At 34.9% G+C, this 17,214-nt stretch overlaps 1 protein-coding gene across 3 annotated transcripts in view; it reads right to left on the minus strand.

The window, feature by feature from the left end:
- LOC144445608 (solute carrier family 12 member 8-like) overlaps window positions 1-17,214 on the minus strand; it is a 60,518-nt gene that overhangs the window by 1,502 nt on the left and 41,802 nt on the right. The window contains exons 5-10 of one of the 3 annotated variants that reach the window (XM_078135218.1): window positions 16,942-17,176; window positions 13,964-14,253; window positions 13,540-13,686; window positions 11,118-11,532; window positions 10,552-10,655; window positions 7,205-7,380 (exon numbers count right to left, since the gene is read on the minus strand). In XM_078135218.1, the coding sequence (XP_077991344.1) occupies window positions 7,205-7,380; window positions 10,552-10,655; window positions 11,118-11,532; window positions 13,540-13,686; window positions 13,964-14,253; window positions 16,942-17,176 (1,367 nt within the window). Of the gene's footprint in view, window positions 1-7,204; window positions 7,381-8,325; window positions 8,427-10,551; window positions 10,656-11,117; window positions 11,533-13,539; window positions 13,687-13,963; window positions 14,254-16,941; window positions 17,177-17,214 lie in introns of those variants that run through there. The other 2 variants (XM_078135220.1, XM_078135219.1) reach the window with 2 other exon arrangements.

Below are 17,214 nucleotides of genomic sequence, written 5' to 3' on the forward strand. Positions count from 1 at the left end.
TTGAAGTAAACTGATATACAGTATGGGACTTTGTGTACAGCTACTTGAAGTAAACTGATATACAGTATGGGACTTTGTGTACAGCTACTTGAAGTAAACTGATATACAGTATGGGACTTTGTGTACAGCTACTTGAAGTAAACTGATATGCCACCTAAGAAATGAGTGTAATTACACCAATATCAATTGCTAGCTTATGCAAACATGTTGCAATAATAGTTTTACTTTGTGTATATATCTTAGTTTGCCTATAGCTTGATTTCCATGGTAGTACAGTCTATCTTAGTTTGCCTATAGCTTGATTTCCATGGTAGTACATTCTATCTTAGTTTGCCTATAGCTTGATTTCCATGGTAGTACATTCTATCTTAGTTTGCCTATAGCTTGATTTCCATGGTAGTACATTCTATCTTAGTTTGCCTATAGCTTGATTTCCATGGTAGTACAGTCTATCTTAGTTTGCCTATAGCTTGATTTCCATGGTAGTACATTCTATCTTAGTTTGCCTATAGCTTGATTTCCATGGTAGTACATTCTATCTTAGTTTGTCTATAGCTTGATTTCCATGGTAGTACATTCTATCTTAGTTTGTCTATAGCTTGATTTCCATGGTAGTACATTCTATATTAGTTTGTCTATAGCTTGATTTCCATGGTAGTCCATTCTATCTTAGTTTGCCTATAGCTTGATTTCCATGGTAGTACATTCTATCTTAGTTTGTCTATAGCTTGATTTCCATGGTAGTACATTCTATATTAGTTTGTCTATAGCTTGATTTCCATGGTAGTACAGTCTATCTTAGTTTGCCTATAGCTTGATTTCCATGGTAGTACATTCTATCTTAGTTTGTCTATAGCTTGATTTTCATGGTAGTATATTCTATATTAGTTTGTCTATAGCTTGATTTCCATGGTAGTACATTCTATATTAGTTTGTCTATAGCTTCATTTCCATGGTAGTAGTCTATCTTAGTTTGCCTATAGCTTGATTTCCATGGTAGTACATTCTATCTTAGTTTGCCTATAGCTTGATTTTCATGGTAGTACATTCTATATTAGTTTGTCTATAGCTTGATTTCCATGGTAGTACATTCTATCTTAGTTTGCCTATAGCTTGATTTCCATGGTAGTACATTCTATCTTAGTTTGTCTATAGCTTGATTTCCATGGTAGTACATTCTATCTTAGTTTGTCTATAGCTTGATTTTCATGGTAGTACATTCTATCTTAGTTTGCCTATAGCTTGATTTCCATGGTAGTACATTCTATATTAGTTTGTCTATAGCTTGATTTCCATGGTAGTCCATTCTATCTTAGTTTGTCTATAGCTTGATTTTCATGGTAGTACATTCTATCTTAGTTTGTCTATAGCTTGATTTCCATGGTAGTGCATTCTATCTTAGTTTGTCTATAGCTTGATTTCCATGGTAGTACATTCTATATTAGTTTGTCTATAGCTTGATTTCCATGGTAGTCCATTCTATCTTAGTTTGCCTATAGCTTGATTTCCATGGTAGTCCATTCTATATTAGTTTGCCTATAGCTTGATTTCCATGGTAGTCCATTCTATCTTAGTTTGTCTATAGCTTGATTTCCATGGTAGTACATTCTATCTTAGTTTGTCTATAGCTTGATTTCCATGGTAGTACATTCTATATTGGTTTGCCTATAGCTTGATTTCCATGGTAGTACATTCTATATTAGTTTGTCTATAGCTTGATTTCCATGGTAGTACATTCTATCTTAGTTTGTCTATAGCTTGATTTTCATGGTAGTACATTCTATCTTAGTTTGTCTATAGCTTGATTTCCATGGTAGTGCATTCTATCTTAGTTTGTCTATAGCTTAATTTCCATGGTAGTACATTCTATCTTAGTTTGTCTATAACTTGATTTTCATGGTAGTACATGCTATCTTAGTTTGCCTATAGCTTGATTTCCATGGTAGTACATTCTATCTTAGTTTGCCTATAGCTTGATTTCCATGGTAGTACATTCTATCTTAGTTTGTCTATAACTTGATTTTCATGGTAGTACATTCTATCTTAGTTTGTCTATAGCTTGATTTTCATGGTAGTACATTCTATCTTAGTTTGTCTATAGCTTGATTTCCATGGTAGTACATTCTATATTAGTTTGTCTATAGCTTGATTTTCATGGTAGTACATTCTGTGATGTAGGTTTACCCTACAGACATGTACAGCATATTCTTTAATGTCATCTAACCAGTTCATTTTGATTACCTTTAGTTTTGTCAATGATAAGTGGCGCACAGAGTATGAAATTCAGTTCTAGGGCTTAGACTAATAATCTAGACGGTGTTCAAATCATTACCTAGATGGTGTTCAAATCATAATCTAGATGGTGTTCAAATCATAATCTAGATGGTGTTCAAATCATAATCTAGACAGTGTTCAAATCATAACTTAGACAATGTTCAAATCATAATCTAGACGGTGTTCAAATCATAATCTAGATGGTGTTCAAATCATAATATAGAAAGTGTTCAAATCATAATCTAGACAATGTTCAAATCATAATCTAGACGGTGTTCAAATCAGAATCTAGACAGTGTTCAAATCATAATCTAGACGGTGTTCAAATCATAATCTAGACGGTGTTCAAATCATAATCTAGACAGTGTTCAAATCATAATCTAGACGGTGTTCAAATCATAATCTAGACAGTGTTCAAATCATAATCTAGATGGTGTTCAAATCATAATCTAGACGGTGTTCAAATTATAATCTAGACGGTGTTCAAATCATAATCTAGATGGTGTTCAAATTATAATCTAGACGGTGTTCAAATCATAATCTAGACGGTGTTCAAATCATAATCTAGACGGTGTTCAAATCATAATCTAGACGGTGTTCAAATCATAATCTAGACGGTGTTCAAATCATAATCTATATGGTGTTCAAATCATAATCTATATGGTGTTCAAATCATAATCTATATGGTGTTCAAATCATAATTTAGACGATGTTAAAATCATAATCTAGACGGTGTTCAAATTATAATCTAGACGGTGTTCAAATTATAATCTAGACGGTGTTCAAATCATAATCTAGATGGAGTTCAAATCATAATCTAGACAGTGTTCAAATCATAATCTAGACGGTGTTCAAATCATAATCTAGACGGAGTTCAAATCATAATCTAGACAGTGTTCAAATCATAATCTAGACGGTGTTCAAATCATAATCTAGACGGTGTTCAAATCATAATCTAGACGGTGTTCAAATCATAATCTAGACGGTGTTCAAATCATAATCTAGACGGTGTTCAAATCATAATCTAGAGTGTTCAAATCATAATCTAGACAGTGTTCATATCATAATCTAGACGGTGTTCAAATCATAATCTAGACGGTGTTCAAATCATAATCTAGACGGTGTTCAAATCATAATCTAGATGGTGTTCAAATTATAATCTAGACGGTGTTCAAATTATAATCTAGACGGTGTTCAAATTATAATCTAGACGGTGTTCAAATCATAATCTAGACGGTGTTCAAATTATAATCTAGACGGTGTTCAAATCATAATCTAGACGGTGTTCAAATTATAATCTAGACGGTGTTCAAATCATAATCTAGACGGTGTTCAAATTATAATCTAGACGGTGTTCAAATTATAATCTAGACGGTGTTCAAATCATAATCTAGACGGTGTTCAAATTATAATCTAGACGGTGTTCAAATCATAATCTAGACGGTGTTCAAATCATAATCTAGACGGTGTTCAAATTATAATCTAGACGGTGTTCAAATCATAATCTAGATGGTGTTCAAATTATAATCTAGACGGTGTTCAAATTATAATCTAGACGGTGTTCAAATCATAATCTAGACGGTGTTCAAATCATAATCTAGACGGTGTTCAAATTATAATCTAGACGGTGTTCAAATTATAATCTAGACGGTGTTCAAATCATTATCTAGATGTGTTCAAATCATTATCTAGATGGTGTTCAAATCATAATCTAGAGTGTTCAAATCATAATCTAGACAGTGTTCAAATCATAATCTAGACAGTGTTCAAATCATAATCTAGACAATGTTCAAATCATAATCTAGACGGTGTTCAAATCATAATCTAGACAGTGTTCAAATCATAATCTAGACGGTGTTCAAATCATAATCTAGACGGTGTTCAAATCATAATCTAGACAGTGTTCAAATCATAATCTAGACAATGTTCAAATCATAATCTAGACGGTGTTCAAATCATAATCTAGACAGTGTTCAAATCATAATCTAGACAGAATCATAATCTAGACGGTGTTCAAATCAGAATCTAGACGGTGTTCAAATCATATTCTAGATGGTGTTCAAATCATAATATAGACGGTGTTCAAATCATAATCTAGATGGTGTTCAAATCATAATCTAGACGGTGTTCAAATCATAATCTAGACGGTGTTCAAATCATAATCTAGACGGTGTTCAAATCATAATCTAGACGGTGTTCAAATCATAATCTAGACAGTGTTCAAATCATAATCTAGACGGTGTTCAAATCATAATCTAGACGGTGTTCAAATCATTATCTAGACGGTGTTCAAATCATAATCTAGACGGTGTTCAAATCATAATCTAGACGGTGTTCAAATCATAATCTAGACGGTGTTCAAATCATAATCTAGACGGTGTTCAAATCATAATCTAGACGGTGTTCAAATCATAATCTAGATGGAGTTCAAATCATAATCTAGACAGTGTTCAAATCATAATCTAGACGGTGTTCAAATCATAATCTAGACGGTGTTCAAATCATAATCTAGACGGTGTTCAAATCATAATCTAGACGGTGTTCAAATCATAATCTAGACAGTGTTCAAATCATAATCTAGACGGTGTTCAAATCATAATCTAGACGGTGTTCAAATCATAATCTAGATGGAGTTCAAATCATAATCTAGACAGTGTTCAAATCATAATCTAGACGGTGTTCAAATCATAATCTAGACGGTGTTCAAATCATAATCTAGACGGTGTTCAAATCATAATCTAGACGGTGTTCAAATCATAATCTAGACAGTGTTCAAATCATAATCTAGACAGTGTTCAAATCATAATCTAGACGGTGTTCAAATTATAATCTAGACAGTGTTCAAATCATAATCTAGACGGTGTTCAAATCATAATCTAGACGGTGTTCAAATCATAATCTAGACAGTGTTCAAATTATAATCTAGACGGTGTTCAAATCATAATCTAGACGGTGTTCAAATCATAATCTAGACAGTGTTCAAATTATAATCTAGACGGTGTTCAAATCATAATCTAGACGGTGTTCAAATAATAATCTAGACGGTGTTCAAATCATAATCTAGATGGTGTTCAAATCATAATCTAGACAGTGTTCAAATCATAATCTAGATGGTGTTCAAATCATAATCTAGACGGTGTTCAAATTATAATATAGACGGTGTTCAAATCATAATCTAGATGGTGTTCAAATCATAATCTAGAGTGTTCAAATCATAATCTAGATGGTGTTCAAATCATAATCTAGACAGTGTTCAAATCATAATCTAGACAGTGTTCAAATCATAATCTAGATGGTGTTCAAATCATAATCTAGATGGTGTTCAAATCATAATCTAGACAGTGTTCAAATCATAATCTAGACGGTGTTCAAATAATAATCTAGACGGTGTTCAAATCATAATCTAGATGGTGTTCAAATAATAATCTAGACAGTGTTCAAATTATAATCTAGACGGTGTTCAAATAATAATCTAGACGGTGTTCAAATCATAATCTAGACAGTGTTCAAATTATAATCTAGACGGTGTTCAAATCATAATCTAGACGGTGTTCAAATAATAATCTAGACGGTGTTCAAATCATAATCTAGATGGTGTTCAAATCATAATCTAGACAGTGTTCAAATCATAATCTAGATGGTGTTCAAATCATAATCTAGACAGTGTTCAAATTATAATCTAGACGGTGTTCAAATCATAATCTAGACGGTGTTCAAATCATAATCTAGACAGTGTTCAAATCATAATCTAGATGGTGTTCAAATCATAATCTAGACGGTGTTCAAATCATAATCTAGACGGTGTTCAAATCATAATCTAGACGGTGTTCAAATCATAATCTAGATGGTGTTCAAATCATAATCTAGACGGTGTTCAAATCATAATCTAGACAGTGTTCATATCATAATCTAGACAGTGTTCAAATTATAATCTAGATGGTGTTCAAATCATAATCTAGACAGTGTTCAAATCATAATCTAGACAGTGTTCATATCATAATCTAGACAGTGTTCAAATTATAATCTAGATGGTGTTCAAATCATAATCTAGATGGTGTTCATATCATAATCTAGACAGTGTTCAAATCATAATCTAGACAGTGTTCAAATCATAATCTAGATGGTGTTCAAATCATAATCTAGACGGTGTTCAAATCATAATCTAGACAGTGTTCATATCATAATCTAGACAGTGTTCAAATTATAATCTAGACAGTGTTCATATCATAATCTAGACAGTGTTCATATCATAATCTAGACAGTGTTCAAATTATAATCTAGATGGTGTTCAAATCATAATCTAGATGGTGTTCATATCATAATCTAGACAGTGTTCAAATCATAATCTAGACAGTGTTCAAATTATAATCTAGATGGTGTTCAAATCATAATCTAGATGGTGTTCATATCATAATCTAGACAGTGTTCAAATCATAATCTAGACAGTGTTCAAATCATAATCTAGACAGTGTTCAAATCATAATCTAGAGTGTTCAAATCATAATCTAGATGGTGTTCAAATCATAATCTAGACGGTGTTCAAATCATAATCTAGACAGTGTTCATATCATAATCTAGACAGTGTTCAAATTATAATCTAGACAGTGTTCATATCATAATCTAGACAGTGTTCAAATTATAATCTAGATGGTGTTCAAATCATAATCTAGACGGTGTTCAAACCATTCAAGTCAAAATGTTCAATTTTGCCATAATAACTTTCCCCCAATTTTTCTTTGATATTACTGGCACTGGTATAAGTATGTTATTCTCCAATATTTTTTTCCATTCACCTGGGAAATACTCGTGACCTAAGGGTCTTGTCACTACAAGTCCCTACAAAGCCCCCTTAGATCACTAATATTTTCCTTGGGTGAATGAAGAAAAATATTGGGAATAATATCTAAATATGACAAAATATATACAATACCTGCAGAGTCTGTGAAATCCTGACTTAATCCATAGGAAGAGATTGAAATCAGCTACACCAGGTGTAGTGCCAGGATTGGCTTGACCAATGTAGATATAGATGATGAGTGCTACTGAGATGTTAGCTAATGCGTAACCCCACTGGATACAGAACATTATAATGATACAAACCATGCCCTACAGATAAAACATGCCAACAAGAAGCTGATGAAGTGAAGAACAGACTTGCAGCATTCACATAGATCAGATAGTTTTAGACTTGCAGTATAGAGAGTTTTAGACTTACAATATACACATACATCAGAGAGTTTTAGACTTGTGACATACACATAGATCAGATAGTCTTTTGAAATATTTGACAGAGAGTAAGCAGGGTGAGTCTATTTATAAAAGAATAGACAAGCCTATCAAGAGATCTAAAGAGTACTGGACAAACACTCTGATATGTTAAGAGTTAAAGATGTACAAAATATTTATTTAGGTTAAAATGGATATTAAAGAAATAGATATTTTATCATCACATGCTATAGCAATAAATCGTATCATTATAATGCAACTAATGAAATGTATGACATTTGTAACTGAACATACGATTTTATGTGATAATATAGGGCATTTTGTTTAAGCATGCAGTTTTGATGAGATGAATTCAGTAAGACTGATCACATGTCTAGATAAACATGATAAAGATAGCACAGATTGGGCCCTGTGAAATTGGGCCATAAATAATAGTATTGTGACTTTATAATGCACCTTTCCTCTTGACAGCTCAAGGCACTCACAATTATTACCCCTTGAACAGATCATTGGCAGCATAATAGCCCTTTATACTTCCTCAACTCCCTGGGGAGCATACAATCCATTGCTGCCTCTATAAGCGCATAGGTTTTGCAACCTCTATCTTACCAGGTCCCCAATTATATAGCTGGGTTGACTGAGACACAATTGTGGTTCAAATCTTGCCCAAGGACTTTAGCCATCCTGAAGCACATGGCAGCAATGGGTCTCAAACCTGCAACCTGCAGATTCCAAGCCGACCACGCTATCCATTTGCCTGCCACCCATCATGACTCAATTGTATGATAATTGTGGTCCAGTGGATATTTGAATATTTTAAACATGTACAATCTACCAAGTCTACCATATGTCTATATGGACTGTCTTTATCTTGACAAAAACTTTGTGGTCAGTCTCAATCAACTTGACATCTGGAGTAATTGAAACTGCAAGCGCAAACAAAATTCCCTGGATATATATTGTATGTTATAGAAGTTATGATACACAATGTACATGTCTATGTGATGGACAGAATCTGGATGTTATATGTATATATAACATTTCACAAGAAATGAGACAGCTCTTCCAATATTCAACTGCATGTATTTACATTGAATCTAAATATTAACTTGTTTATATTTCCTTATGTTGTCGTTCTTTTTTCTTTGTTGATGAAATGTATATATACAAGTCTTGTAACAGGTGAGTACAATTTTTGTGAATTCAGTGTCTTATTAGTATCCCATTCATATGTACAATCCCTATAGGCCACGTACATCACATAGTTACTGTTTCAACTCACTCACAACTACTGTGATGTACCAATGTCATGTCACTCCTATCTTTAACATTCAACCCCTAATGTGATACCAACCCAGTACCCACACTTAACCCTAATGTGATACCAACCCAGTACCCACACTTAACCCTAATGTGATACCAACCCAGTACCCACACTTAACCCTAATATGATACCAACCCAGTACCCACACTTAACCCTAATATGATACCAACCCAGTACCCACACTTAACCCTAATATGATACCAACCCAGTATCCACACTTAACCCTAATATGATACCAACCCAGTATCCACACTTAACCAATGATACCGACCCAGTATCCACACCTAACCTATGATACCAACCCAGTACCCACACTTAACCTATAATACCAACCCAGTACCCACACTTAACCCTAATGATACCAACCCAGTATCCACACCTAACCTATGATACCAACCCCGTATCCACACTTAACCCTAATATGATACCAACCCAGTACCCACACTTAACCTATGATACCAACCCAGTACCCACACTTAACCTATGATACCAACCCAGTATCCACACCTAACCTATGATACCAACCCAGTATCCACACTTAACCCTAATATGATACCAACCCAGTACCCACACTTAACCCTAATGTGATACCAACCCAGTACCCACACTTAACCCTAATATGATACCAACCCAGTACCCACACTTAACCCTAATATGATACCAACCCAGTACCCACACTTAACCCTAATATGATACCAACCCAGTATCCACACTTAACCCTAATATGATACCAACCCAGTATCCACACTTAACCAATGATACCGACCCAGTATCCACACCTAACCTATGATACCAACCCAGTACCCACACTTAACCTATGATACCAACCCAGTACCCACACTTAACCCTAATGATACCAACCCAGTATCCACACCTAACCTATGATACCAGCTAAAAGCAGATTATGTAAAATATGCAACTCAACCCTTGTAGAAGATGAAAAACACTTTATATTACAGTGTCCCCTGCATAATTTACTCAGGCATGACCTCTTTAGTGAAGCTGCTAAACATATTAATAATTACAGAAACTTGACAGAAGAACAACAATTTAAAGAAATAATGAGCAACAAAACTCTAATTATCGCACTTGGAAAATATATCAAACTTAGTAATATAAAAAGGGAGCACCACCTACAAAATACTCATAATATATAATTTGAAATGTCTAATTACCCTTCATTATTATTTTTTCATTAATATTATGTTTCAACTCGTTGAATAGTTATTGTTGTTGTTTTGTTTTGTTTTGTAGTCTTTATTATGATGTGTAATGTTACTTTTGAAAAGCCTATAAGTGCTATTATTATGATTTTTTTTTTCCCAATTTTATTTTATTTGTACCTTTAACAAATCCCCAGGGTTTTGTTACGTGTAATCAATAAATAAAATAAAAGATACCAACCCCGTATCCACACTTAACCCTAATATGATACCAACCCAGTACCCACACTTAACCTATGATACCAACCCAGTACCCACACTTAACCTATGATACCAACCCAGTATCCACACCTAACCTATGATACCAACCCAGTATCCACACTTAACCCTAATATGATACCAACCCAGTACCCACACCTAACCTATGATACCAACCCAGTACCCACACTTAACCCTAATATGATAATTTGGTAAGAAATTGACAGTACAGTACTTACCCCAAATACTCACACTACATATATATCCATAACCCATAGTTGGCCAGCAATCTAATATGGTACTTACCCCAAATAACGACACCCATCTATTACACATCCGTGAATACCAGGAGTTTGGCATTTTTGCAATTTCAGTTTTCCATGGAACTTTTTGCGTCTGGCTTCCATCAACTCCACATTGTAAAGAAAAGAAGTGTTAAATATATTATTCTAAATTATTCAATATCCAAAATCAGATATAAATTTAAAAGTTGCATTCCTAGACATTCATAATAGGGAACTTGCAAACCCGCCATGTTGAATGTTGCATCATGGGAAACGTGATAATAAATACTAATGAATTGGTACTGTTAACCATACTGTTACAATGTTTGCAACCACAAATGATCAATTCATAGTCACCCTGACAATTGTGGGAGGTTTTTTTATTGGTAGCACCAGATTAGGTATTATAATAACCACAGATAACCCCATAGTCCTTTACATTTGAGCATGCTCTGTCTGGATTGCAAGTTCCCTATTACATTCCACTTCAAATACAGTTAAATGTATTCAAAACAAATTGCCCTATTGATAAAACTTGTTATACCTTGTCAATAAACTACTGATGTTCTTTAATAATATAATACTTACTATTTTTCTCTGCTTTGTCTTCTTTGCTAATTAATTCTTGTTTATCATCAATGCCTACTATCTGTGACTGACTTTCAATAGCTTCCTCTGTATCATCCACTTTACCCTCATCTTCTGTTACCGGTGCAGACCCATAACCGTTAGCTATACCTTTACTGTCTTTTTTCTTCACACTGCTATCCACAATATGTGATAAAAGTGTATCTTGTTCACTTTTATCTTGTTGAACTCCAGCCTTCTGTGTGTCATAACTCATTGCCAGTGAGAAGTATGCATAGTCCACAATGGCATAAGTTAGTAGAAATGGCATGGTTACAATTGGACCTAATGCATTGAGATGCCCAATGAATATAAATCCTATACCAACTACACATACCATTACTGATGCTAGAATCGGTTCCTTGTTTGGTCCTTTCTGTAAAATCAAAATCAAATTCATCCAAAATGAATCTTGTTACTCAAAAAATTCCACATTTACATGTCTAAAGTTTCTAGGTGTACAGTACAGTATTATTCAGGTCCTAAAGGAACAATTGCACAATGTCACACAAGCTAAATAAACAAACTTTGTTCATTTAGGGGGAGGTGGTCTGGCTTCAATGTGATTGGTGAACTGCATTTTCACACTTCTAACCAAATTTTGACAGCAAAATTTCACTCCTTTAATGACAACAAGTTCTTTTTTTTTTTTTACAACTGAGATGTTGATAAGTTGATTAAAATGTACTTCTAATGTGGTATACAGTGCTGGGTTTCTGGTAGTATTTCAATATGTGTACCATCATCTTTTTATATTGCACCGATCGTAATGGTGTGATCAGTGTTTCCTCCAGCTGGGTCAAAAAATTTACTAGCAATTTGGCTAATTTGCCTCAAAATTTATTAGCCAAACCAGACTTTCAATTAGCCAAACTTTTCCAATAAAAATGAACCTATATAAATAAAGTCAATAACGCAAACTTGTATGTTTTTACTCTATTTATTTACATACATTTTTCCGATTGGCCAAGCAGATTTATCACCACATCCTAGGAAAGTAATGAACTATTTGACCACCAGACACTTTGTGTATTGGCCAAGTAGATTTATTACCACATCCTAGGAAAGTAATGAACTATTTGACCACCAGACACTTTGTGTATTGGCCAAGTAGATTTATTACCCCATCCTAGGAAAGTAATGAACTATTTGACCACCAGACACTTTGTGTATTGGCCAAGCAAATTTATCACCACATCCTAGGAAAGTAATGAACTATTTGACCACCAGACACTTTGTGTATTGGCCAAGTAGATTTATCACCCCATCCTAGGAAAGTAATGAACTATTTGACCACCAGACACTTTGTGTATTGGCCAAGTAGATTTATCACCCCATCCTAGGAAAGTAATGAACTATTTGACCACCAGACACTTTGTGTATTGGCCAAGTAGATTTATCACCACATCCTAGGAAAGTAATGAACTATTTGACAACCAGACACTTTGTGTATTGGCCAAGCAAATTTATCACCCCATCCTAGGAAAGTAATGAACTATTTGACCACCAGACACTTTGTGTATTGGCCAAGTAGATTTATTACCACATCCTAGGAAAGTAATGAACTATTTGACCACCAGACACTTTGTGTATTGGCCAAGTAGATTTATTACCACATCCTAGGAAAGTAATGAACTATTTGACCACCAGACACTTTGTGTATTGGCCAAGTAGATTTATTACCACATCCTAGGAAAGTAATGAACTATTTGACCACCAGACACTTTGTGTATTGGCCAAGTAGATTTATTACCACATCCTAGGAAAGTAATGAACTATTTGACCACCAGACACTTTGTGTATTGGCCAAGCAGATTTATCACCACATCCTAGGAAAGTAATGAACTATTTGACCACCAGACACTTTGTGTATTGGCCAAGTAGATTTATTACCACATCCTAGGAAAGTAATGAACTATTTGACCACCAGACACTTTGTGTATTGGCCAAGCAAATTTATCACCACATCCTAGGAAAGTAATGAACTATTTGACCACCAGACACTTTGTGTATTGGCCAAGCAAATTTATCACCCCATCCTAGGAAAGTAATGAACTATTTGACCACCAGACACTTTGTGTATTGGCCAAGCAAATTTATCACCCCATCCTAGGAAAGTAATGAACTATTTGACCACCAGACACTTTGTGTATTGGCCAAGCAAATTTATCACCACATCCTAGGAAAGTAATAAACTATTTGACTACCAGACACTTTGTGTATTGGCCAAGTAGTTTTATCACCACATCCTAGGAAAGTAATGAACTATTTGACTACAACAGCAAAACTTGTCACAGTTTGAGTACTGGCCAAGCTGTTATTGATTCTGATGTGAAAATTTTGCCTTCTCTTCTGAGATAAAAATACAAAGAGTAATACTTACACCTCGGCCTAGTCCTTTGATTATAGGAATGACATTCTCATTGGCAATGGATTGTATAACTCTGGGTGCTCCATACAACCCACTGAGACACGATGACAGTGATGAAATATACAGACCAGCTAACCATAGAAAGCCAACCAATGCTACCTACAGACAAATCAAGTACTTTTATTAGAGTGAACAATCTAACACTACCTACAGAGAAAGCAAGGTCTTTTATTAAACTTTAAAGTCAAACAATTGATAACATGAGGGTTAGGGGAGAAGTTGTCAATTTGTGCCCCACAACTACCCAACATGACAGCTTCTATATTCCAAAAGTAATTTTGTAATTATTTCACCTATAATATTTGATATATTTATTATTTTTGGCCATAAATATGATACCATTTTAATTTATTAGAATATAGAAATATAAGATTACCTTTTCAGCTATCATGTAATCGTCTATTAATGTACTGTTTTCACATGTAGCTCCCAGTAGGACAACATAGAGTAGATAAAGCAATGCCGTCACACCAATGGCTGACAGGGTACCCACTGGAATATTGCGGGATGGCTTCTTTAAATCTCCACTCATATTAATTCCTGCCATCACACCAGTAGCAGTTGGAAAAAATACTCCAAATATGGTGAAGAAATTAGGATTGCCGTCATAAGCTGCTATCGAATTGTTTCGTAGATTTTCAACGCTATATCCTGTAAATCCATTCTCTATAAAAAAAATCATTAACATGTATACAGCAAATAAGCAAGACACAAGTCACAAAGTTATGAATTAATTCCCTGCATGGTAGGCCTACAAAATACAGTCTGAGGCAACTCAAACTATGTATAGAACTTGCTCCTATAGTATTGTATCAGATGTAGGTACAAGGCGCTCAAAGAACGAAAAAAAAAACCAAACAACAATAAAAGTAAGCAGTACATAAAGAAATCATGCCAAGTTCACTACATCAGATTTTATTGAGATTGACACAATGCTGTACAGAGTTTATAATAATTGATAAGTACAATGTATTATGTTAATATCACTTTCTATGACCCATCTAACATACTACTTTGTTAAACACTGGATCCAAAAGAGATGAATTAATACTACAATGGAAACCACACTGTCTGTTTACTAAGACAAACTAAAACTAAAACTGTTGTTGTTCAGGTGGTAGATTACACGGTAGCCAGTCATAACGGCCCGTGACCATAACGGCCCGTGGTCAAAATGGCCCGTTTTTGGAACACCCGGTGGTCAAAACGGCCCGTTTTGGAAATCACGTAGTCAAAACGGCCCGTACTCAAAACGGCCCTGAACCAAAACGACCTGTGGTCATAAAGTCCCGTTTTGGAACAACAAACAAGCACATAACTCACGATCGTTCAGTGTCTCTCAGTCCGGAGCATGCTATAAAAACGATTTTCCAAGTAAAAAGTACCAGACATTGTCGGAAGATAAGAAAATTAGAATTTACATTAGGTAATGCAGGAATTGGTAATGGCTTCTCCTCTGTGACAAGCACAGCTGTTTTTAATGTATATTGGATAGTGACACATGATATTGTACATGTAGTATGATGTACCCAGTCCCATGTCGGTAAAGACGTAATACATGTAAGTGTTGACAACTTTCAATGCATGGTCAGTGAATAGCTCTGCCAGTATCATATACCCAACGTGATTGGGTGAAATTGCTCACTTTTTTGTAAGCTGCGATCCTATTGGTCATATATCACGTAGTGACCTAATTACATTAATTATTTCACAACATGGCGACTTGTAAAAAGACTAGCGTAGCGATCACACTTGGAGGTTGGAATGCGCCGTATACAGTCATCTTATGAAGGGAAATATACATTTTTAGCAATGTTACATTCCTAGAAAGAATACTGATGTTTCTGTGATGTAAATAGCAGATTGAATTACGGCATACCGTATACCGTCATACGGAAGAATTGAAGCTACGTATGTTGATGTGAGTCCACCCACGTGGAATATGTTTACAGTTACACATCGTTGTATGTACATGTACTACAAAATATACCAATGCATGCCAAGTCAGTCATTTTCTAAATCCTCCAAAATAATATAGATTAAAAAATGAAATTATTCAGTTGCCCCCCCCCCTATTTTGAACTAAATCCCCCAAAATTTTATGCAAGGGGGGGGGGGGGGGACAATCAGTATAAGGTACTTTAATCTGGCATATTATCATTCGTATGTAGCCTGCACAACTTCAAATTTATTGTGAGGGAACCTGCCAGCTGTTGTCCCATGGGAGTTACATGAATTATGATTAAAAGTATACCTTGTCAATCATTTATTAGCTTAGGTATCATACTGCATTATCATTGGTATGAATATTATACAAATGCTAACTTGTTGCCAAGTAGACCTCTGTAGTAGACCGACTACTTTTGCGACAGTCCCAAGAGAATTACGTGAATAAATTACGTGTCTACCACAAGCTTTAAACTTTTCAAACTAAATTGAAGACAATGAGAAATTGTCAGTGTAAATGACATCTGATTAAAATCCGATGTTAGATAGGCTGGTCGTCCTGTATTTACCTTTATTCCATCGTTATTGCGTCTTCCGAAAACGGGCTGTTTTGACCACCAAGTGTTCCAAAACGGTCCGTTTTGACCACAGGCCGTTTTGGTAAAAGGGCGTTATGGTCACGGGCCGTTATGGTCACGGGCCGTTATGACTGGTATTCGATTACACAAGTGGGTGAAAGTGGTGGTTTTTGTTGTGTGGCTAAAATCACCTTGTACTCAAGACAGTGTAAATACTAGAAGCCACCATACTACATGATCATAGAGTTGATTAGAAATGTCACTTAGTTGTGAACACAACTAAAACAACATCCATACAATGGCTTACATTTGTGTATCAACATTGTGCACCAATAGTTGTACTTTGTGTCTATCTTTGATATTGATATCAACTACCCTGTGTAGATCATTCAAATCACATTCCCATACATTTATTAGATCACACATTACTTATGGCAAGTTATGCATAGAATCGATGTTAAACAATTCCATAATTATTTGGGGATGACCTACTTTGAGCTTACGAATTCGCTGAACTCCTATTCGCAAAAAATAAAATAATCAAAGACAAAAATGAGGAAATGACAATAGATGTAGGTGTTTGTCAGCACACTCAAAAGACATGTCAAACAAAAGACAGTGGAGATATTGTAGCATCACGGTAGTGGCGTTTTTCCATATGCATACCAGCTCACTATTGACAGCTGGTAGCGGTTCTGCAGTTACCCTGGTAAACATGTGATTACCATGGAAACTGGGTGAGGAACTGCCAACTTGAAATTCATTTTTTCCCTAAGATGAAAGCTTAGTTTCCACTGTGGTAAATAAATATAACAGAGAATACACTTACCTGGGTCAGTATGTGAGAATGTACCAATGACAAAATCTAGTGTTGCTACTCCTAAAATGGCTAACAATACAAGCTGCAATTTGACCACCCATCTCACACCGGCTATATTGATAGCAAGAAGTAACAGAATAGTAGCTATACCAATTCCACGCACTGCCCATGTATTCCCTTCCCATCCAAATGTCTCAGATATAGATTCACCAAAACCAGTACAGTATAATGCACATGCTACAGTCTGAAAAGAATAAAATAATACACAATCTAAACATGACA

Source organism: Glandiceps talaboti, chromosome 14 (genome assembly GCF_964340395.1).
Source record: "Glandiceps talaboti chromosome 14, keGlaTala1.1, whole genome shotgun sequence".
Taxonomy (NCBI): domain Eukaryota; kingdom Metazoa; phylum Hemichordata; class Enteropneusta; family Spengelidae; genus Glandiceps; species Glandiceps talaboti.